The 23,173-nt window shown below is 47.4% G+C and overlaps 1 protein-coding gene and 1 long non-coding RNA gene across 7 annotated transcripts; one reads left to right on the forward strand and one right to left on the reverse strand.

Annotated features, from left to right (window-relative positions):
- Positions 1-115: 115 nt before the first annotated feature.
- LOC141279309 (uncharacterized) lies at positions 116-15,908 on the reverse strand. The gene is made up of 3 exons (XR_012333298.1): positions 15,663-15,908; positions 14,237-14,324; positions 116-2,719 (listed from the first exon to the last, which is right to left on the reverse strand). It is a non-coding gene; the product is annotated as an uncharacterized lncRNA (long non-coding RNA).
- On the forward strand, positions 15,796-22,335 carry SLC37A4 (solute carrier family 37 member 4). Of its 6 annotated transcripts, none has more exons than XM_004313080.4 (9): positions 15,796-15,898; positions 17,116-17,457; positions 18,329-18,561; positions 18,878-19,121; positions 19,616-19,774; positions 20,020-20,105; positions 20,619-20,732; positions 21,358-21,496; positions 21,607-22,335. In XM_004313080.4, the coding sequence occupies exons 2-9, from the start codon at positions 17,310-17,312 to the stop codon at positions 21,771-21,773; spliced, it is 1,290 nt and encodes a 429-aa protein (XP_004313128.1). In that variant the 5' UTR covers positions 15,796-15,898; positions 17,116-17,309; the 3' UTR covers positions 21,774-22,335. The 6 variants fall into 6 exon arrangements, with proteins under 6 accessions (XP_004313128.1, XP_019797333.1, XP_073664207.1 ...); XM_019941774.3 differs by lacking the exon at positions 15,796-15,898 and adding an exon at positions 16,028-16,504; XM_073808106.1 differs by lacking the exon at positions 15,796-15,898 and adding an exon at positions 20,930-20,995 and having other exon boundaries at positions 16,712-17,457.
- Positions 22,336-23,173: the final 838 nt, after the last annotated feature.

Below are 23,173 nucleotides of genomic sequence, written 5' to 3' on the forward strand. Positions count from 1 at the left end.
GAAAATTTGGAAGGTAGAAGTTTGAATAACAAAATTGCCTATAATACTACCACCAAAACATCATTAACATTTTAGACTTAGATTTTTAGACTTTTTAGACATTTTAGACATTTTAGACTTACACTTAGATTCATGTATATAATTTTTCTTCATGAGAACAAAACTGGTTTTATTTTTCCCCTGACATCATTTGGATCCCTATATTCCAGCTATTTTTAGGTAATAATCCATTTTTAAGGTAACAACCTCATTTTACAAATAAGAAATCAGCAGTTCATAGAGGTTCAGAGGTCCAAGGAATCAGAGGTATCAGGTGACTCAGCTAGGTTTGAACTTAATTCTGACCCAATGACCCTTGCGTTATTACCCTGATACATGAATGTGTTGCTAGAGCTTCATTACTCGTAGCACAGTTAATTTGGGTTGTTCATCAGTTATAATGGAGCCATGTTTTACCAAAGGAAAATCACTGTAATCATTAATTATTATCAACAACGGCCTCAGTCTTTTTTTTTTTTTTTTTTTTTGGTTGCACCAGGTCTTAGTTGAGGCAGGTGGGCTACTTAGTTGTGCAAACTCTTAGTTGTGGCATGCACGTGGGATCTAGTTCCCTGACCAGGGATTGAACCTGAGTCCCCTATATTGGGAGCGTGGAGTCTTATCCACTGTGCCACCAGGGAAGTCCCTAGTCATTAAGCAGTTGAATAAAAAAATGACCATGAAGTTTATGTTTTTCTCTAAAGGTTGAACAATTCAGACAAGTTTTGAACCTGCAAGTCTCTTTTTGTTTCCCAATAGACTTTTCTTAAGGGCAGTTTTAGTTTCACAGCAAAATTGAGCAGAAAGTACACAGTTCCTGTATACCCTCCGGCTCCATACATACTCAGCCAACCCCAGTATCAACATCCCACACCAGAGGGACGTTTGTTATGATCTGTGAACCTACACATCATTATCACCCAAAGTTTACATTGGGGTTTACCCTTGGCATTGTGCATTCTTTGGGTTCCGACACATGGATAATGAAACGTATCCGTTAACATGTCATACAGAGTACTGTCACTGCTCTAAAAATCCTCTGTGGCCTGCAAATCCATCCCTCCCTCCCCGTTAACTCCTGGCAACCACAGATCTTTTTACTGTCTCCATCGTTGTGCCCTTTCCAGAATGTCATGTAGTTGGAGTCATACAGTATGTAGTCTTTCCAGGTTGGTTTCTTTCGCTCAGTAACATGCATTTAAGGTTCCTCAATGTCTTTTCATGGCTTGATAGCGCATTTATTTTTATTTATCTTTATTTTTGGCTGCGTTGGGTCTTCGTTGCTGCCCACAGGCTTTCTCTAGTTGCGGCGAGCGGGGTCTACTCTTCGTTGCAGTGCGCAGGCTTCTCATTGCGGTGGCTTCCTTTGTTGCAGAGCACGGGCTCTAGGTGCGTGGGTTTCAGTAGTTGTGGCACGCGGGCTCAGTAGTTGTGGCTCACGGTCTCTAGAGCACAGTCCCAGTAGTTGTGGTGCATGGGCTTAGTTGCTCCACGGCATGTGGGATCCTCCCAGACCAGGGCTCGAACCCGTGTCCCCTGCATCGGCAGGCGGATTCTTAACCATTGCGCCACCAGGGAAGTCCCATGGGAGGAGGGAGGGGTTTTGATGCTGAAAGCTCAGCTTCTCTGTACACTGGTGCCAAATCAAATCTTGGAGACAAGACTTTTGGGTGAAGTAGAAAAGGATAGCTTTATTACTTTGCCAGGCAAAGGGGGATACGGCGGGCTCCTGCCTCGAAAAACTATGTGTCCCAACCCAGGAGGATATGATGAGGAGTTTTACGACAATAGTTCCCAAGAGTGGGGTTGCTGACAAGATTAGGGTGCAGGGTCTCAGAGTCTCAGGTGCTTGGTCTCCTAGTCTTGATGAGCTTCTCTGGTCCCTTTAATCTTGTCTCAGGTGGTTTCTTGGCTGCTCCTCTGTTGATTAGTAACTGTTTGAAGCTGCCCTTTGGAACTCAGGGAAGGTCATGGAGGCTGGAGTCTTGCCTACAAGAAACGGGGGACAAAAAGGCCTCCGTGCCCGGGAGCCCCACAAGGCCCCGCTTGGTTTCAGTTTCTAGTGTCTAATGGACAGGTGTCAAGGATGCTGCTAAACATCCTACAATGGACAGGACAACCCCCACTACGAAGAATTCCCAGCCCCAAATGTCAATAGTGCTGATGTTGAGAAGCCCTGATTTAAATTCCCAGATATTATCTTCCTTCAATTCTTTGCTAATGTGTGTGGGAAGCAGCATCGTTCATTGATTAAGAATATGGGTTTTAGGGCTTCCCTGGTGCCGCAGTGGTTGAGAGTCCGCCTGCCAATGCAGGCGACACGGGTTCGTGCCCCGGTCCAGGAAGATCCCACATGCCGCGGAGCGGCTGCGCCCGTGAGCCATGGCCGCTGAGCCTGCGCAACCGGAGCCTGTGCTCCGCAACGGGAGAGGCCACAACAGGGAGAGGCCCGCGTACCGCAAAAAAAAGAAAAAGAATATGGGTTTTAGGAACTGGGCTGCTGGCTGTTCCTGAAACAAATCTTTTGGCTTTGATCTTTCTTACCTTTTTAAAGGAAGATGAGGGACTTCTCTGCTGGTTCAGTGGGTAAGACGCTGCGCTTCCAGTGCTTCCACTGCAGCGGGCGTGGGTTCGATCCCTGGTCAGGGAAACTAAGATCCCACATGCCCCATGGCCAAAACTAAAAAAAAATTAAAGGAATATAAGACCCAAGCTTGGATGATTTCTCAAACCAACACAGTATTAGTACTTCAATTTTGCCAACCTGATAGATAAAAAGTGGCATCAGGGTTTCCCTGGTGGCACAGTCATTACGACGAATCCGCTGCCAATGCAGGCGACACAGGTTTGCGCCCTGGTCCGGGAAGACCCCACATAACGCGGAGGAACTAAGCCTGTGCGCCACAACTACTGAGCCTGTGCTCTAGAGCCCACGAGCCACAATTACTGAAGCCCGCGCGCCTAGAGCCTGTGCTCCACAACAAGAGAAGCCTGCGCACCGTAACCAAGAGTAGCCCCTGCTCGTCACAACTAGAGAAAGCCCGCGCACAGCAACAAAGATCCAACACAGCCAAAAAAAAAAAAAAAAGAAAAGAAAAGTGGCATCAATTTATTTCATGATTGAGGTTGAGCATCTTATTTAAGAGCTCTTTATAGAAAGGGTAGACAGCAGAAGCAAGAACTACAATCCTGCATCCTGTGGAACAAAAACCACATTCACAGAAAGATAGACAAGATAAAAAGGCAGAGGGCTATGTACCAGATGAAGGAACAAGATAAAACCCAAGAAAAACAACTAAATGAAGTGGAGATAGGCAACGTTCCAGAAAAAGAATTCAAAATAATGATAGTGGGGCTTCCCTGGTGGCACAGTGGTTGAGAGTCCGCCTGCCGATGCAGGGGACATGGGTTCGTGCCCCGGTCCGGGAAGATCCCACTTGCCGCAGAGCGGCTGGGCCCGTGAGCCACGGCCGCTGAGCCTGCGCGTCCGGAGCCTGTGCTCTGCAACGGGAGAGGCCACAACAGTGAGAGGCCCGCGTAACCCAAAAAAAAAAAAAAAAAAAAAAAAAAATGACACTAGTAAACCTACTACTACATGTCAATGTAAATAATATATTCTTATGAAAAATAATTATATTTTAAGAATTGTGAGAACAGTAGGATTGTTTTACATTTTTGTGACTCTCTTTGGTGTCTGACTTAAAAGAAGATCACTGTATCCTCATAACTGCTTCTGCATTCAAGCTGCTGCCTATGTTGTTTTGGTTGAAGTATATGAAGAACCTCCAGCTTCACACGGATATGAGGTTGGCAAGGGAGAAATAGTTTAATAATAGCCTTTTCAGATATTTGTGAATATTCTTTTTTGGTACTACACAAAATTAGCAGGTGGTAGTTTCTTAAAGATTAGTTGCAATGTGGAATCCGAAACCAAGTCAATGAACTTTTCATATCCTGTCAAGTTAAAACCTACTGGTCTATCTTGCACTTTGAATGGATCTTTTAACCATGCGTGGTTTTTTTTTAACATCATGCATTAGTAATTTGGAAAATGTTGGTTCACTGAATTACACAGATCTTCCAAATGTTAATGCATTTCATTACACTATACCAAAAAATATTTGGTAATAACACCACTGATCTCATTAGAAACATGTTAAGATAGTGGGAAGCTGTCAAGTTTAAACTTTGTTATTGTCAGCAAACACTATCAGTTGTTTTCCTTGAAGTGACAGGGTGACTTTGGTCATTTTGGAGACAATGTCTGACAAATACCCAAGTCTGGATAACCATAGCTCATCTCTCTCTGGGTTGTTCTTTCAAGTAAAAAATGTGTTCCATGAAAGAAGAGGCTAGTTCTGCTCACAATTCAGACTGCAAAGATGCATTTCCTTGGACAACCATGGTACTCGCATAAGCAGCAGGAGTGCTTTAGGCATACTTCACATTTCATCACACCAAATATTAAAAAGATGTGGGGCTTCCCTGGTGGTGCAGTGGTTGGGAGTCCGCCTGCTGATACAGGGGACACGGCTTCGTGCCCCGGTCCGGGAAGGTCGCACATGCCGCGGAGCGGCTGGGCCCGTGAGCCATGGCCGCTGAGCCTGCGCGTCCGGAGCCTGTGCTCCGCAACAGGAGAGGCCACAACAGTAAGAGGCCCGGGTACCGAAAAAAAAAAAAAGAAGCAAAAATGTGTACTCAAGAGTTCAAAGTTAATAAAATTAATGAGTTTTCCTGCTTCATCAAGGATAGTCTTAAGTGAAAGTGGCTTTTTCTCTCTTTTCTTTTTTTTTAACTTTGTATGGTGGTGAAGAAAACAATGATTCCTAATATGGTCTGATGTCACTGCCTGATTCATGCCAAGGGGCCAGCAGCTTAATTTTCCATTATTTTTACACCATCAGTGCAGATATTAATATGCTTTAAAAAAAGGCAGATTACATCTCAGTATTATTATGAAGATAGTTTTGACCTCCCTGTCCCTCCCAAAAGATCTTGCAGGGTCCAAAGATTACACTTTGAGAACCACTGCCTTAAGTCTACCCAGAGTTTGAGCCGATTTGATTGGACTGTCGTGTTTTTTGTTTTTGGCTGGGTCGGGTGGCTTGCAGGATCTCAGTTCCCCCAACCAGGGACTGAACCCGGGCCATGGCAGTGAAAGCCAGGAATCCTAACCACTACGCCACCAGTGCCCAGTTGGACTGTCGTCTTTGTGAAGGTTGTGGTATTTCATGTTGACCCTTATTCCCGGAGTGCAATCCATCAGGTGCCCTAAATTAATGCCTGGGCTGGTTTTCATGCTGCCTTCTCCTTGATGGCCTTGAACTTCATATTTTGTCCCCCAAATCCTAGACTTCTGAAAGCAGTGCTGAGCTTCCCTTCTTTCTTTTGGATTGCAAATGCCTTCGTGATGCAAACAGCACCAAATGTTGTGTTCACTTCTTTGGGCTTCTCTTCACTATGGGATCTTGACCTCTGTGGCAGATTGATTGCAAGAAATGACTGTAGTTCTTCATCTACAACTTTTGCAATGGATTTTGCAACTCCTTTTGTGAAGAGGTAGAGTCTATTTCTCCATCCCTTGAATTTTGGGTGGTCTTAAGCCTGCTTTGGCCAATAGAAGATGACAGAAACAATATTGTGCCATTTCTGGAACTAGGCCTCAAGAGGCTGGCATGCTTCGGTTCTGCCTCAGACCCCTGCTATGAGAATTGCCATGCTACTCTGCTGGAATATGCAAGACCACACGGAGTAGAGAGAGACTGTCTCACCTAAATCCATCCTAGATCAACCAGACACCAGCCATGCTACCTCCTGACTGCAGACACGTCAGCAGCCTGGCTTGGATCAGCAGAACTGTCCAGCTGACCCATGGACTTGTGAGCCACAATAAAATGCTTGTTATGGTTTTAGGCAACTAAGTTTTGGGGTGATTTTAGATATTTTAGATAATTTTAGATAATAGCTAACTGCAAAAGCTAATTGATAACTTGCTGCTTCGGTAGCTCTTGGACACCTTCAAACACCAATTTTATATTCTGACCAGCTTTTCTATTTGTTATTGGTGGGAGGGTTGGTCTGCAACAAGCTAGTCTGATGTTAGTCAAAGCAAAACATCCTTGATGACTTATTGCTTTTCCTCATATTTTCATGAGTCTCCTTTATATTTTTGAGAATATTTAATATGTTGATTTTAGCTTCTTGGCCCACAAATCTGCCTTGTCCGTTATAGGCTGTTCAATTTGTTTTATTTATTTATTTTTTAATTAATTTATTTATTTTTGGCTGCGTTGGGTCTTCATTGCTGTGCGTGGGCTTTCTCTAGTTGTGTTCTCTAGTTGTGGCCAGTGGGAGCTACTCTTTGTTGCGGTGCGTGGGCTTCTCGTTGCAGTGGCTTTTCTTGTTACGGAGCACGGGCTCTAGGTGTGCAGGTTTCAGTAGCTGTGGCACACGGGCTCAGTAGTTGCGGCTCATGGTCTCTAGAGCGCAGGCTCAGTGCACGGGCTTAGTTGCTCTGCAGCATGTGGGATCTTCCTGGACCAGGGCTCGAACCTGTGTCCCCTGCATTGGCAGGCGGATTCTTAAACACTGCACCACCAGGGAAGCCCTGTTTTATTTATTCTTACAATGATTTCTTTCCTAGACTTTTCCCCCTGGGGCACATATTCCCCTACATATTCCCTTAGGGATATTTGCCACTTTGGTGGATGGAGTTATAAACAGGGGCAAACATTCAGAGCATGAGCCCCTCCAGGTGAAGCAGACTTGCATTTGGAGGAGATGGAGGAGGGTATGAGATGTACAGCAGAGATGTTGAAATCATCCAGGGTAGTACAACTGCCTTTTGGGGAGCTCCCTTCCTCACTTAGAACCATTTTGCTGTTCAGGTTTTGAGGTAGGTAGTGGAGTAAATGCTAGGATGCAGCTAGTCTGCCTGTACCTGTGTTGAAAGCTGACACCCCAACCTATTGATATCCAGTTGGCTGTTGTTTTCTGCCCTTAAGTAGTAGCAGAGGCACACAATGGACTGGCCCAGGTAATGTTGGGAGAGTGAGTAGCAGACCTAAAATCTCTGCCCTACTTTATCTCCTATCCACAGTTCATGGGCCCTGTAGCTCTGGGCTGCCTTCTACCACCCTCCACCCCTACTCCAAACACACACAGGACCTTATCATCCATTTTCCAGGAATGCCTCCATGTTTTCATGTTAATTTGACGGTTCCACCACCTGCCCTCCTATTTCTTTCTTTATTTATTTTTGGCTGTGTTGGGTCTTCGTTGCTGCACATGGGCTTTCTCTAGTTGCAGCGAGCGGGGGCTACTCTTTGTTGCGGTGCGCGGGCTTCTCATTGCAGTGGCTTCCCTCATTGTGGAGCACGGGCTCTAGGCGTGCAGGCTTCAGTAGTTGCGGCACACGGGCTCAGTAATTGTGGCTTGCAGGCTCTAGAGTGCAGGCTCAGTAGTTGTGGCGCATGGGCTTAGTTGCTCCACAGCATGTGGGATCTTCCCAGACCAGGGCTTGAACTCGTGTCCCCTGCATTGGCAGGCAGATTCTTTTTTTTTTTTTAATTTATTTATCTATTTTTATTTTTGGCTGTGTTGGGTCTTCGTTGCTGCGCCCGGGCTTTCTCTAGTTGTGGCGAGAGGGGGCTACTCTTCATTGTGGTGTGCGGACTTCTCCTTGCAGTGGCTTCTCCTGTTGTGGAGCACAGGCTCTAGGCACTCAAGCTTCAGTAGTTGTGGCACACGCACTCAGTAGTTGTGGCTCGCAGGCTCTAGAGCGCAGGCTCAGTAGTTGTGGTGCACAGGATTAGTTGCTCCGCGGTATGTAGGATATTCCTGGACAAGGGCTTGAACCTGTGTCCCCTGCATTGGCAGGTGGATTCTTAACCACTGCGCCACCAGGGAAGTCCCAGATATATCTTTATTATTATTATTATTTATTTTGGGGGGCTGCATTGGGTCTTAGTTGAGGCATGAGGGATATTTCATTGAGGCGCGTGGGCTCTTCGTTGTGGTACATGGGCTTCTCTCTAGTTGTGGTGTGCAGGTTTTCTCTTTTTTAGTTGTGGCATGCAGGCTCCAGGGCCCGTGGGCTCTGTAGTTTGTGGCACACAGGCTCTCTAGTTGAGGCGCATATGCTCAGTAGTTGTGGTGCACTGGGCTTATTTGCCCCGTGGCATGTGGGATCTTAGTTCCCCGACCAGGGATCCAACCTGCATCCCCTGCATTGGAAGGTGGATTCTTTACCACTGGACCACCAGGGAAGTCACTATTATTATTTTTTAATTAATTTATTATTTATTTGGTTGCGCTGGGTCTTAGTTTTGGCATGCGGGCTCCTTAGTTGTGGCATGTGAACCCTTAGTTTCGGCATGCATGTAGGATCTAGTTCCCTGACCAGGGATCGGACCCGGGCCCCCTGCATTGGGAGCGCAGAGTCTTAACCACTGTGCCACCAAGGAAGTCCCTCTTCAGTTGTTTTTAAGATTGGAAAACACTGCCTCATCCAGAGACTAATCTAGTGGTTTTATTTTCTTCAATGGCACTCTTTAATCTATCTGGGGTTTATTCTTTGTGGGGTATGCAATAGAAATCTAAACGGATTCTTTTCTAAATAGCTAAACAATTATCTTACACCATTAATTAATTACCCCCCCCCCCCAGTTGATTTGGGATGTCTTCCTTATCATGTCTTAAATTATACATGTGAAGGTCTGCTTCTAGTACTTCTTGCTCCTTTTAAATGCCTGGCTATGCTCTAAACCACATAATTACCATAATCTTACAATTGTTAATATTTGGCAGTAGAAATTCTCTTCTTTACTCTTTTTTTTTTAATTCGTCAAGTTTCTTACTCTGATGTTACTTATTCTCCCAGATGATCCTTAAAACAATTTTGCCCAATTTCCAAGAAATCCTATTGGGATTTTGATTGGAATTGCTTTAAAAACCCCAAATGAAAGGAATTCCCTGGCAGTGCAGTGGTTAGAACTCTACGCTTTCACTGCCTGGGTTCAATCCCTGGTTGGGGAACTAAGATCCCGCAAGCAGCGTGGCTGAAAAACAAAAAACTCCAGATGAATATGGAAAGGATTGATGTTTTTACAGTATCAAAATCATAGTTTCTTTTTCAGGCATGTAGTATAATTTGCATTTATTCACGTTAGGTTTTATTATCCTGTAGCAAAGCCTGGTTACTTTTGGGGGATGTCATCGTCTTATTTCCTTTCCTTACTTTTCTTGGGAAATAAAGAGTGAGAAGACTAGCGTTTACGTCTCTACAATGTCCTGACCATAAGATGCTTTACAATGTTTTCTCATTTAATTCCCACAGTGATGCTGAGGTGGGTTAGATCGTCTATGTTTTATATGAGGGAACTGAAATGGGAGAAGGCAGGGAAATAACTTAGCATGACCCCTGGCTGAAAGGAGGTTGAGAATTGTAGTAGCTACGTTGGTGCTGCAGGCATTGAAGGCCTGTTAAACTCTATTTCTGGGCCATTTTCAGAGCTCTTGGCAGGTGTCTCTGTCCTCACATATGTGGCTGAGCAAACCTTGCCCAGACTTTCTAGCTCTGGCTGACCTCTGAGACCCATTCCCTTCCCCTCCGAGCCAACTAGCTGCATCAGCAGTGGCCCAGGCAAGATTCTGTGCCTACCTCTGCCTCTGAATCCCCATGGTTCCCTCTCTGGTAGGAACTTTTAGCACTTCCCATTGGAATTATGACTCTGTCCAGTTTCTACACCTTCCATCTATTGCTCCTCAACAGCAAGCTAATTCTTACCAAACAGTTCTTTGAGTGTTTCATGCCCCTCAGCCCAAAATCCTTAACTCTATAAAACATGTTTATGCTATAATAGAAAAAAAATCAAGATATAAAAGTATTTAGATGGTGTGAATAATTGTTCATCTAGCAATTTATTATTACCGTAGTGTTTTGTACCAAACACTTAGCTGGGTACAGTGGTAAAAGGGCCATAGTCCATCCTCAGGGATGGGTTATTTAAGTGTTGAGGACCCAATAGAAAAACACTTTTAAAAAATCTCACAGGGCTTCCCTGGTGGTGCAGTAGTTAAGAATCTGCCTGTCGATCATACACCAATGATCAAGTGGGGTTTATTCCAGGAATGCAAGGATTCTTCAATATATGCAAATCAATCAATGTGATAAACCATATTAACAAACTGAAGGAGAAAAACCATATGATTATCTCAATAGATACAGAGAAAGCCTTCGACAAAATTCAACACCCATTTATGATAAAAACCCTGCAGAAAGTAGGCATAGACAGAACTTTCCTCAACATAATAAAGGCCATATATGACAAACCCACAGCCAACATCGTCCTCAATGGTGAAAAACTGAAAGCATTTCCACTAAGATCAGGAAAAAAACAAGGTTGCCCACTCTCACCACTCTTATTGAACATAGTTTTGGAAGTTTTAGCCACAGCAATCAGAGAAGAAAAGGAAATAAAAGGAATCCAAATCGGAAAAGAAGAAGTAAAGCTGTCACTGTTTGCAGATGACATGATACTTTACATAGAGAATCCTAAAGATGCCACCAGAAAACTACTAGAGCTAATCAATGAATTTGGCAAAGTAGCAGGATACAAAATTAATGCACAGAAATCTCTGGTATTCCTATACACTAATGATGAAAAATTTGAAAGTGAAATCAAGAAAACACTCCCATTTACCACTGTAACAAAAAGAATAAAATATCTAGGAATAAACCTACCTAAGGAGACAAAAGACCTGTATGCAGAAAATTATAAGACACTGATGAAAGAAATTAAAGATGATATAAATAGATGGAGAGATAAACCATGTTCTTGGATTGGAAGAGTCAACATTGTGAAAATGACTCTACTACCCAAAGCAATCTACAGCTTCAGTGCAATCCTTATCAAACTACCACTGGCAGTTTTCACAGAACTAGAACAAAAAATTTCACAATTTGGGCTTCCCTGGTGGCGCAGAGGTTGAGAGTCCGCCTGCCGATGCAGGGGACACAGGTTCGTGCCCCGGTCCAGGAAGATCCCACATGCTGCAGAGCGGCTGGGCCCGTGAGCCATGGCCGCTGAGCCTGCGCCTCCGGAGCCTGTGCTCCGCAACGGGAGAGGCCACAACAGTGAGGGGCCCGCATACCGCAAAAAACAAAAACAAAAACAAAAACAAAAAACAAAATTTCACAATTTGTATGGAAACACAGAAGACCCCGAATAGCCAAAGCAATCTTGAGAACGAAAAACGGAGCTGGAGGAATCAGGCTCCCTGACTTCAGAATATACTACAAAGCTACAGTAATCAAGACAGTATGGTACTGGCACAAAAACAGAAAGATAGATCAATGGAACAGGATAGAAAGCCCAGAGATAAACCCACGCACATATGGTCACCTTATCTTTGATAAAGGAGGCAGGAATGTACAGTGGAGAAAGGACAGCCTCTTCAATAAGTGGTGCTGGGAAAACTGGACAGGTACATGTAAAAGTATGAGATTAGATCACTCCCTAACACCATACACAAAAATAAGCTCAAAATGGATTAAAGACCTAAATGTAAGGCCAGAAACTATCAAACTCTTAGAGGAAAACATAGGCAGAAGACTCTATGACATAAATCACAGCAAGATCCTTTTTGACCCACCTCCTAGAGAAATGGAAATAAAAACAAAAATAAACACATGGGACCTAATGAAACTTCAAAGCTTTTGCACAACAAGGGAAACCATAAAGAAGATGAAAAGACAACCCTCAGAATGGGAGAAAATATTTGCAAACGAAGCAACTGACAAAGGATTAATCTCCAAAATTTATAAGCAGCTCATGCAGCTCAATATCAAAAAAACAAACAACCCAATCCAAAAATGGGCAGAAGACCTAAATAGACATTTCTCCAAAGAAGAGATACAGTTTGCCAACAAACACATGAAAGAATGCTCAACATCATTAATCATTAGAGAAATGCAAATCAAAACTACAATGAGATATCATCTCACACCAGTCAGAATGGCCATCATCAAAAAATCTAGAAACAATAAATGCTGGAGAGGGTGTGGAAAAAAGGGAACACTCTTGCACTGCTGGTGGGAATGTGAATTGATACAGCCACTATGGAGAATAGTATGGAGGTTCCTTAAAAAACTACAAATAGAACTACCATATGACCCAGCAATCCCCCTACTGGGCATATACCCTGAGAAAACCATAATTAAAAAAGAGTCATGTACTAAAATGTTCATTGCAGCTCTATTTACAATAGCCCGGAGATGGAAACAACCTAAGTGTCCATCATCAGATGAATGGATAAAGAAGATGTGGCACATATATAAAATGGAATATTACTCAGCCATAAAAAGAAATGAAATTGAGCTATTTGTAATGAGGTGGATAGACCTAGAGTCTGCCATACAGAGTGAAGTAAGTCAGAAAGAGAAAGACAAATACCGTGTGCTAACACATATATATGGAATTTAAGAAAAAAAAAATGTCATGAAGAACCTAGGGGTAAGACAGGAATAAAGATACAGACCTACTAGAGAATGGACTTGAGGATATGGGGAGAGGGAAGGGTAAGCTGTGACAAAGCGAGAGAGAGGCATGGACATATATACACTACCAAATGTAAGGTAGATAGCTAGTGGGAAGCAGCCGCATAGCACCGGGAGATCAGCTGGGTGCTTTGTGACCGCCTGGAGGGGTGGGATAGGGAGGGTGGGAGGGAGGGAGACGCAAGAGGGAAGAGATATGGGAACATATGTATATGTATAACTGATTCACTTTGTTATAAAGCAGAAACTAACACACCATTGTAAAGCAATTATACTCCAACAAAGATGCAAAAAAAAAAAAGAATCTGCCTGTCAATTCAGGGGACACAGGTTCGATCCCTGGTCCGGGAAGATCCCACATGCCACAGAGCAACTAAGCCTATGCGCCACAACTACTGAGCCTGCCCTCTGGAGCCTGCGAGCCACAACTACTGAGCCCGTGTGCCACAGCTACTAAAGCCCGCGCGCCTAGAGCCCGTGCTCTGCAACAAGAGAAGCCACCGCAATGAGAAGCCCACACACCGCAACGAAGAGTAGCCCCCGCTCGCCGCAACTAGAGAAAGCCCGCGCACAGCAACAAAGATCCAACGCAGCCAAAAATAAATAAATAAATACATAAATAGATAAATAAAAAGAAGAATACCAACTCATAAATACATAAGGAATGATAGAGTGAAAAAATCTCCACTTTGCAACCACCATATTAATAAATGACTCAGGAAAGAATCATCAATAGATGATAAAACCACTGGGTGAAAGACTGTTGAAACAGGAGGATATATCTGTAGTATCAAAGTATGGTCCCACTATAGATTAGTAATTATAAAGAGGAAAAGTTTCCTCTAGTACAGAAATCAGGTGGACACCATTTTAACTAAATGATCAAATTCATCACATGCTTCCTGATGTGGTACACTGAGAAAGACACATTGCCATCTATACAGTACTTCTGCCAAAATTATTTAATATGATCCCTATTGCAAACACAGTCAGACAAATCCATATGAGGGACATTCTGCAGAACAACTGACCTGGATTTTTGAAGAATATTAAAATCATGAAAGATTTCTCTTTCTTTCTCTTTCTTTCTTTCTTTCTTTCTTTCTTTCTTTCTTTCTTTCTTTCTTTCTTTCCTTCTTTCTTTCTTTTCTCCCTTCCTTCCTTCCTTCCTTTCCTTCCTTCCTTTAATGGGAAACTGATTTCTCTTTATTTAGGCCTTAGGAAGACAATTAAATTTGGTCACATATTACTTTTTTAAAAATCTAGTTTCAGGAGTTCCCTGGTGGTCTAGTGGTTAGGATTCTGGGCTTTCACTGCCATGGCCTAGGTTCAATCCCTGTTCCAGGAACTGAGATTCCACAAGCTGAGTGGCGTGGCCAAAAAAAAAGAAAAAAAATCTAGTTTTACACAGATAGGACCAAAGTATCAGAGAAATAATTTCTTCTGTAAAAACTGGCCAAACTTTATTAAAAAATCTAACATACAATGTAATTCAAATTATATAAAGACTGCTTGGGATCATAACAGTCTGAATGTATGACAGTTGCAATTCCATTCTAATAGGTGTGAAAAATATTTGCTCTCCTGTGGCTTTGGTCCAAAAGAGGTGAGCTGAATCTGCAAGAATAAAGTAAGTACCTGTGGACGAAGAATGTCGTATTCGTAAACAAAAGATGTTGCAGCCATCAAGCCCTCAGCTTCATGCAGCCACCACCAACTGTGCATTCTGAGGGGATTCAAAGGAGAAAAATAGGATACTGGCCCAAAGAATTCATGTGCATACGAAAGGAATGATTTCAATGAGCCCAGACTCTTGCATCTTCCAATACATAGAAAAGTCCTATATTCATTAACTTGAGATGTCTGGTTTTTCTTTAATTAACAGTAATCGTTTGATGTTCTGACAACCTGGGTTTTGCCCATATATCCTGGCTCCTCCCTTACCTCTTGAGAGCAGTCCCTCAGAGCTATCTGAGAAGGCTGTCTTCCGGGCTTAAGTCCTCAGCAAGTCTACTGAATAAAACGCAATTCTCAACTTTTGTGTTGTGCATTTTTTTTCAGTCAACATACCTAGTCTTTCGCCAACATTAGTTTAGATTGCTATTGGTAGCAGAAATGTCCATGATGACTAGTTCTACTATAACAAAGTAAAATAAAAGAATTTTTTCTTTTGGCCACGGCGCGCTGCTTGTGGGATTCCCCGACCAGGGATAGAACCCGGGCCACAGGAGTGAAAGCACAGAGTCCTAACCACTGGACTGCCAGGAATTTCCAATTAAAGAATAGTTATCATGAACACATCACAGTATCAGATAAACTTTAGGGAATAGCAGGGGGGTCTAGAGGTAGATGACATAACTAGATAACTAGTGCTGAGCAGGCGATTCCTTTTTTTCTTTTTTTGGCGGCACCACATGGCATGTGGGATCCTAGTTCCCCAACCAGGATCGAACCCAGGCCCCCTGCCTTGGAAGCACGGAGTCTTATCCACTGGACCGCCAGGGAAGTCCCAGGTGATTCCTGATTGACTTATTTAAGATTCCACTTCTGGGAGAGCCACAACTGTAATTAAGTCTCCCTTTGGTGATGTGGGGCTTAGCATAAGCAACATCATTTTCGACCTGTTGTGTTTTTAACATCACTCTAAAAGAGCTTTACTCTCAACTTTGAGGCACTTATTTCAGCAACTCTCTGATGGACTCTGTGAAAGCAATTATCTAAATTTTCCGAACTTGTATCTGAATCTTCTATTGAATCCTCACAACCACCCTATGAGGTTGGTAAGAAACTGGGGGCTCATAGAGATTATTAATTACCCAGGGTCATGCTGTCAGAAGCAGTGCGTCCGGGATTCGAATTTAAGTTTTACTCAGGGCCCATACTTTAAACACTCTGGCTATTTTGTTTTAACTCTGTCCGCAATAGTCTGACCACAGATAAATGTACAAATCGTGCTTACTGAGGACTGTATTAATTTCTTACAGAAAATACTGTGTTCTCTTACAAGATGTTTCCCAGACCGTGAACAACTCGGGAACAGTAACTGATAGTTGGAGGAACTCACTGATCTGGTTTGTCGAATGCCATCAGTTAAGAAGGGAACGTACGACTCCAGCCCCTAAGGGGCGCTGTCTTCGCCCAACGACCAGCGAGACCCGCAGTCTTATATGAAAACGTTTGTGGGTGGCCTCGGCTCTCGGGACTGGAAGACGCAGGCGGAGTCCCCGCCCCACTCTGGGCGCACGCGCATGCGCCCGCCGGGCCCCGCCCCATGCCACTCCAGCTCCCACCTCAGTTCAGGTAGGGGGGCAGTGTGCGGGGGAGGGGCGTCTCCTGGGGGCGGGGCTGGAGCGGGAGTCTCAACTGTTGCGGCTCCTTTGTTGGAGGCCCAACTTCCAATCCAACCGGGAGCAGTTTCTGAGGCTGCCGGTTCTGGGGTGGAGGCAATTGCTGGGTCCGGGAACAGCACGCTCCCTCTCCTTTATGTCGCACGAGTCCAGGGGTCTCCCCTGCACTTGGGCCCCCGTCCATTCGCAGCCGGAGTCGGGTGTCCTGGGTAGCTTGAGGACACGGGGCTGGGCAGGGGCCGAGAGCCCGCCGCCTCGCTCCCTCCTCCCCCTTCTTGCCGCTTGGCCCCACCCCGCCTGGCCGAGCCACTCGGCGCCGGAAGCGAGGGGCCTCCGGGGCCTACGTGTGGCACCCTGCTCCGCTTGCGCCCACGCCTTCTGTTCCAATTGCCTTCCCAACCGAGCGGCAAAGCCGGGGGCGTGTTGCCGGGGCCCTGGGAAGCGGGGCGCATGAGCACTGTGCCTGGAGTCCGTCGCTGCGCCTTCCCGCCCACGGGGCGTCCGGTCACGGTCCCTGAAGCCCCAGCCTGCCAGACCGGAATCCATACTGACGTCAAGGGTAAAGGCGACCAGAGGCATCTGAGTGGCACAACCAGGACCCCTGCCCCTAGTGGGGCTTTCGGTGTGCAACCGAAAGTGGGTCCTGAGCAGGGAACTTCCTTCCCCCGCCCCTTGCTTACAGTTCTGCAACTGTCAATAAACAGTTACACCCTACCGTGTGCTAAGCATCAGGAGTTACAGGGCTTGAGGTCAGCTCTGGAAGACTTGAAAGTGAGGTTGTTGGGGGTAGGTGTCTGATTGAGTGTGTGTGTGCGTGTGCGTGTGTAGAAACTAACCCAGAACCTAGTGCAGTGCCTCTCAACCAGTAAGCCCTAATAAACCTTCGCGGAATGAATGAGAAGGTAGGTGGATGAGCGAGCCGGGCTAGAGAGGGCAGCTCTACTCATCCCAACCCTGCCTCCCCTGAGCGCAAGCCGACAAAAATAATTAGGTTAAGCCTTTAATCACAGCTGGTTTCACGGGCAGGAGGACAGGGAAGAGCCGGGAAAGACAGCAATCCTGGGGACACACGGTGCTGGCCTGGCTCATGGACACTGCCTCCCTCTCGGACGCCCTCCAGGCCCCCACAGCTTGGGCGTCAGTAATCTCCTGTTTTCTTGTCTCCCTCAGGACACCGGGTTCCCTAGGAGCCGCCCCAGGCTTAATGATTGTCCAGAAGGTGCCTATAAAGGGAGCCTGGGAGGCTGGGTGGAGGAGGGAGCAGAAAAAGCCCAACTCAGCAGATCTGAGCACTTGAGAGCCTCAATCAGGAGCTGTGGTCGGAGGCTCTGTGTCCCGGCCAGTAGGGCCTGCTCTTTCCCACCATGGCGGCCCGAGGCTACAGCTATTACCGCACTGTGATCTTCTCGGCCATGTTTGGAGGCTACAGCCTGTACTACTTCAACCGCAAGACCTTCTCTTTTGTCATGCCGTCGCTGGTGGAGGAGGTCCCTCTGGACAAGGATGACTTGGGTGAGCCCTGGCAGGGCAGGGAGGGGTGGGCCCAGGAACACAGGACCAGGAGGACAAGTTGGGTGTTTGTGCCGTGTGGTGGGTACAGGCATGCAGTGTGTGTGTGGAGTGTCTGCACAGCAGATGCCAGGAGACAGTGCATGTGCCGGATGAGGCGGCTCTGAGATCCATGTCTGTGGGCACAGGTAAAGGACTGTGGGTATGGTCTAAGCATGTCTGAGGGCTGCTTGTCTGGTGTGTGTGTGTGTGTGTGTGTGTGTGTGCACGCCCGCCTGTGTCTAACATGTGTCCCCAGAGGCACTGTGTGTTAGAGGGATTCTGAGCACAGTTTCTGCATCTGTGTGGGTGCAGGCTAAGACCACAGGGTGAGTGCTGGCCACTGACATTGTGAGCACTGGGAACTGGGGAGTTGGTGCAATGACTCCATGTGGCCTAGCAGGCTACCCTTCGGGAGGAATAAGGTCCCTGACTCCAATTCTAAGCCTTTTGCCCCATGTTCTGAGGTGGGGCAACAGAACTGCCGGAGACCCTGGGTTGGCATCCACGGTGAGGGAGAAATCAGGCATATGAGAATCCCATGGAGGAGGGCTGTCCTGCCCCCTGACAGCTGCTGCTGGAACTCTCCAAGAGGCTGAAAAGTCATGGGTCAGCCTGGGGCTAGTGCTGATGGAGAGGCGGGAGGAGTAGCCTGGCCCCATGAATGAACGTCACAATTCCAACACAGGCCCCTCCTATTCCTCTCGGAAGGAACCAGTCTCACCCTGCCAGGCACCTCTACACACCTGACCCCATGCCTTCCTCCCCGCTCCTTTGCCTCTGCCCTGGCCCCTAACCCCCCAGGTGTCCTGCTCCCTGCTCCCCTCCCCTGCAGGGCTCATCACCAGCAGCCAGTCGGCAGCCTACGCCATCAGCAAGTTTGTGAGCGGGGTGCTGTCTGACCAGATGAGTGCTCGTTGGCTCTTTTCTTCCGGGCTTCTCCTGGTTGGCCTGGTCAACGTAGTCTTTTCCTGGAGCTCCGCAGTACCCGTCTTTGCTGCTCTCTGGTTCCTCAATGGCCTGGCACAGGGGCTGGGCTGGCCCCCATGTGGCAAGGTCCTGCGGAAGGTGAGTGTCTGCTTCCAAGGAGCTGGTTCAGATTGGCAGAGAGGACACCTAAAGAGCATGTGGGCACACTGGCACCTCCACCCCCAACCAGAGCAGGTTCCTCAGGCGTTCCAGTCCAGCTCCTGTTGCTTGTCAAGATATTTTAGGAGGCTGAACGTGGTGGGATCAGGTGGCAGATGAGGGAATTGGCCCTGCCAAGTAGAAGAGCCCTCTCCCTCATCCCTGTAATGTGAGCTTCTGGGTCTGCCCCACCTGACCCTCACCTTCAATATGGACTGTAGGCTGAGCAACTACTCTGTCCCCCTCTGCCCCACAGTGGTTTGAGCCATCTCAATTTGGCACTTGGTGGGCCGTCCTATCAACAAGCATGAACCTGGCTGGAGGGCTGGGCCCCATCCTGGCAACCATCCTCGCCCAGAGCTATAGCTGGCGCAGCACGCTGGCCCTGTCTGGGGCACTGTGTGTGGTTGTCTCCTTCCTCTGTCTCCTGCTCATCCACAATGAACCTGCTGATGTTGGACTCCGCAACCTGGACCCCACCCCCTCCAAGGGCAAGAAGGGTGAGTACGCACTAAAGCCGACCCCTAGGGAACCTTCATTCATCATTCACCTGGCAGACTTTCATTGAGGACTGCCTGTATGCCTGGCCCTGTACTAGCTAATGGATGTCGGGATGGTGATGGAGAGTGGGTGAGGAGTAAATAAAACTCCATCCTGAGAGGCAGTTAAGTACCAGACAAGTGGCAGAGCCAACAAATGCTATGACTCATGTTATAGCCTAGTCCTTCCTTACAAGAGAGCCAGAGTTCCCTGTGTGGACAGCATCCTAAGCTTAAGTGGCTTGGGTGCTTTCCTCCATCCCCGCTGGTCCTCAGGTTCTCTTTCATTCGTTGAGACTTGCAGTGGAGAAGAGAGGGCAGAACAGTGGGTGAGGGGGACCTTGCTGCTGATCCTTGGCTATGTGGACGGACTCTGCCCCTATGGCTAGCTAATGTGTGGTGGGGGCAGGGCAGCCTGAGCAGAGTCCTGAAGCCTGGCCTCCTCCCACCCCCAGGCTCCCTGAAGGAGGAGAGTACCTTACAGCAGCTGCTGCTGACCCCCTACCTGTGGGTGCTCTCCACTGGCTACCTTGTGGTGTTTGGAGTAAAGACGTGCTGTACTGACTGGGGCCAGTTCTTCCTTATCCAGGAGAGAGGACAGTCAGCCCTCGTGGGTGAGACGAGTGTTGGGATGCGGCAGGCCTAGGGAGCAGGAGCCAATGCATGGGATGGGAAATTCAGACCCGCTTCCCTTTATCCTTTCTTCTTTCCCTGAGGCCGGGCAGTACTCAGGCAGCTGTGGCCAGTCACCCTTGGGGACCTTGTACCTCTCTGGGTTGAAGTCAGTCTGGGACAACCCCAAGGTGTAACACCTTTCCACCCTTCCTTTCCCTCTTCCCACCACAACTCCCCACTGCAGGCAGCTCCTACATGAGTGCCCTGGAGGTTGGGGGCCTTGTAGGCAGCATCGCAGCTGGCTACCTGTCAGACCGGGCCATGGCCAAGGTGAGTGGGCAGAAGGGACAGGAAGGAGGAGGGTCCCTTTAAATCTTCCCAGCATGACTGGGACAGGCACCAGAGAGGTAGGAGCCCTGGGGCACAGGCAGCTTGGCATATGCTGGTTTAGGTTGGGTGAGGTGGGAATGATTCCAGGCTACTCTTCTTTGCTGGGGATGTAGAGATGAGGCTCTTGGGGGAAAGGGTTTTAACTGATGTCAAGGAGAGCCAGAGTTTCTCTCTGCCTAGCTTCTCCACAGCCCCAGGGAAACGGGCTGGGGAAGGACTGGATGCAGCCTGCCACCACGTGTCCCCAAGCCTGCCCCAAGTGGAGGAAGGGATGTTGTGGAGTTTGGCCTCAGAACATAATAAGCAGGTCTCAGGACCTCCCAGAGCTGCCTTGGGCCAAGAACTGCAACGGGATTGCCAAAGACCTGTCAGCAGAGGTCTGCCGTGTCAGCGTCCAGGGGTGAGGGTTCTCTGCTGCTCCTGGGGCCTGATGTTGCCCGACTGTGTCCACAGGCGCGGCTGTCCATGTACGGGAGCCCCCGCCATGGCTTGCTGCTGTTCATGATGGCTGGCATGACAGTGTCCATGTACCTCTTCCGGGTAACTGTGACCAGTGACTCCCCCAAGGTAAATAAACAGGGACTGGCCCACGTCAGGGACAAGGATGAGAAAGCAAGGGCCACTGACTCTGTCTCCCTCTCCCTGGTCTTTCTCTGCTTCTGATTGCCCTTTTCAGTTGTCTGTACCTCCATTCCCCTCCTCTGTACTCTGATGCCCCTCCTTGACTCTGGGCCTAGTTTCTTCTCCTCCCTATGCTCCTCTAGGATGTTGCTTTCTGGACTCCGGCTCTTCACCCTCTCGCTGAGCTCACAGGCTTTACAGAGCATGAGGTGCCCTATCTTTATCTCTGGTTTTCCTCTTGTTGTGTCTCACCTTTGTCCTACCGCCTCTGCCTTGCCCTTAGCCAATCCAGCTTGTACAAATCCTGAGGAGACAGCATCTCACTTGGAGGGATGGCTCCTGAACCTCCCTCCCCTACCTGCACAGGCCCCTGTGTTGGCTGAATGTGGCCCGCACTCCTCTAGCTCTGCAGTCAGCTGTGCTGGGAAGTGGTGTGTGTGGGAGTCACTTACTGTCTGCTTTTACTACAATTATTTGTTCCTGGGGCCAAGCATTCCTCTATCCAATGGCAGGGGTAGGTAGGCAGGAGGCCTTCTCAGACTTTAAATGCTACCCTGCACTGCCCTTGCAGCTCTGGATCCTGGTGTTGGGAGCTGTGTTTGGTTTCTCCTCTTATGGTCCCATTGCCTTGTTCGGAGTTATAGCCAATGAGAGTGCCCCTCCCAACTTGTGTGGCACCTCCCATGCCATTGTGGGACTCATGGCCAATGGTAAGTGATACCCCCACTGATGCCTCGCACACAAGCCAGCTAGGGGCTGGAACAAGCCCCACTGGCTCTATCCTCACAATGACTCAGGCTCTTCCCCTCCTCCCTGACAGTGGGCGGCTTTCTGGCTGGGTTGCCCTTCAGCACCATTGCGAAGCATTACAGCTGGAGCACAGCGTTCTGGGTGGCTGAAGTGATCTGTGCAGCCAGCACAGGTGCCTTCTTCCTTCTACGAAACATCCGCACCAAGATGGGCCGAGTGCCCAAGAAGGCTGAGTGAAGACAGTGCAGGCTCTGGAGCATCCTGTCCCACTTGTGGCCTCTCCCCTCCATTGGGGTGGGGGAAGGGAGGGAGGGGACTATCTGACTAGCACCTTTGACTTTCCCTTTCTGCTCCTTTTCCCTCACCCAAGTGGCGCTGGAAGTTATCAGTGGCTAATGAGGCACCAGCTTCCCATCTGATCTCTATTTAAAAGACAACCTTTGTTCTTGGACTCCGTTAGCTCCTATTTCCTGGCTTCAAAGAGGAAACCCCTGCACTCAGGGAGTCTCCTGTATCCTTCTCCCTCTCTTGGGCCCTGCCCTGTCCCCATCCCACCCCATCCTCACCTGAGGTGAGGCTCCTCCTGCAGCAGCAGGGCAGCAATGGCCCAGGACTTCTGCCCTGAGGCCTCTCAGCAGGGGGCAGCTGCTCCTGCCAATACCTTGGACTCCAGGGGAAGAGGGTCACTCTCACCAATACCCAGGGTACAGTAGGGGGGTATGGATGGGAGAGTATAAAGACTTGTTATAGAAAATTAAAACTAGATTTGATACTAAACCCTGTCAGTGAGTCATTCTTTCAAAAAGGGTAGTACAGGGACTTCCCTGGTGGCGCAGTGGTTAAGACTCTGTGCTCCCAATGCAGGGGGCCCGGGTTCGATCCCTGGCCAAGGAACTAGATCCCACATGCATGCTGCAACTAGGAGTTTGCATGCCACAACTAAGGAGCCCGCCTGCTGCAACTAAGACCTGGCGCAACCAAATAGAGAAATAAATAAATAAAATAAATATTTTTAAAAAAACAGAGTACTTCTCAAAAAAAAAAAAAAGTGGAGGTAATACAAGCCAGAGATAGATTTTTTGGGGAAATACTCCCTTAATACCTGCTTTTTCCAACCCAGAAGAGAGAGACTTCATTCCCCTGGAAGGGAAAGCTAAAGTGTAGATGGACTCCTTTAAGCTCATGTCTCTACCGCCTTCAACTTCATACTGCATAATTCAATGAACATTTTGAAGATGAAACTACTGGGTGCCAGGCAGGTTAAGTAATTTGATGGAGGGAGATAACAGTGTAGTCAGAAAGCCTGGGTTCAAACTCAGTCTGCCGGTAACTAGCTTTGAGATTTTGAGGCAGAGAGTTTGTACATTGCTTGCTGAAGCTCATCCGTAATAGAAACAGAATGTACCCGCTGAGGTAAGGGAGAGGATTAAGTGAGATAAAGCAGTAAAACGTGGCTGTAAGCACTTGATAAATATTCCATCATCATTATCATCATCACCACCATACCCACCACCTAGGAAGTCAGTAGCGATTCTGGAACTAGGACCAAGGCTCCTGATTCAAAGTCCCATGTTCATTCATTCACTTAATGAACATATATTTGTTTTGTTTTCTACTAGAACATAGTATCTCATTTT

The sequence above is a fragment of the Tursiops truncatus genome, chromosome 8 (assembly GCF_011762595.2).
Source record: "Tursiops truncatus isolate mTurTru1 chromosome 8, mTurTru1.mat.Y, whole genome shotgun sequence".
Taxonomy (NCBI): Eukaryota; Metazoa; Chordata; class Mammalia; order Artiodactyla; family Delphinidae; genus Tursiops; species Tursiops truncatus.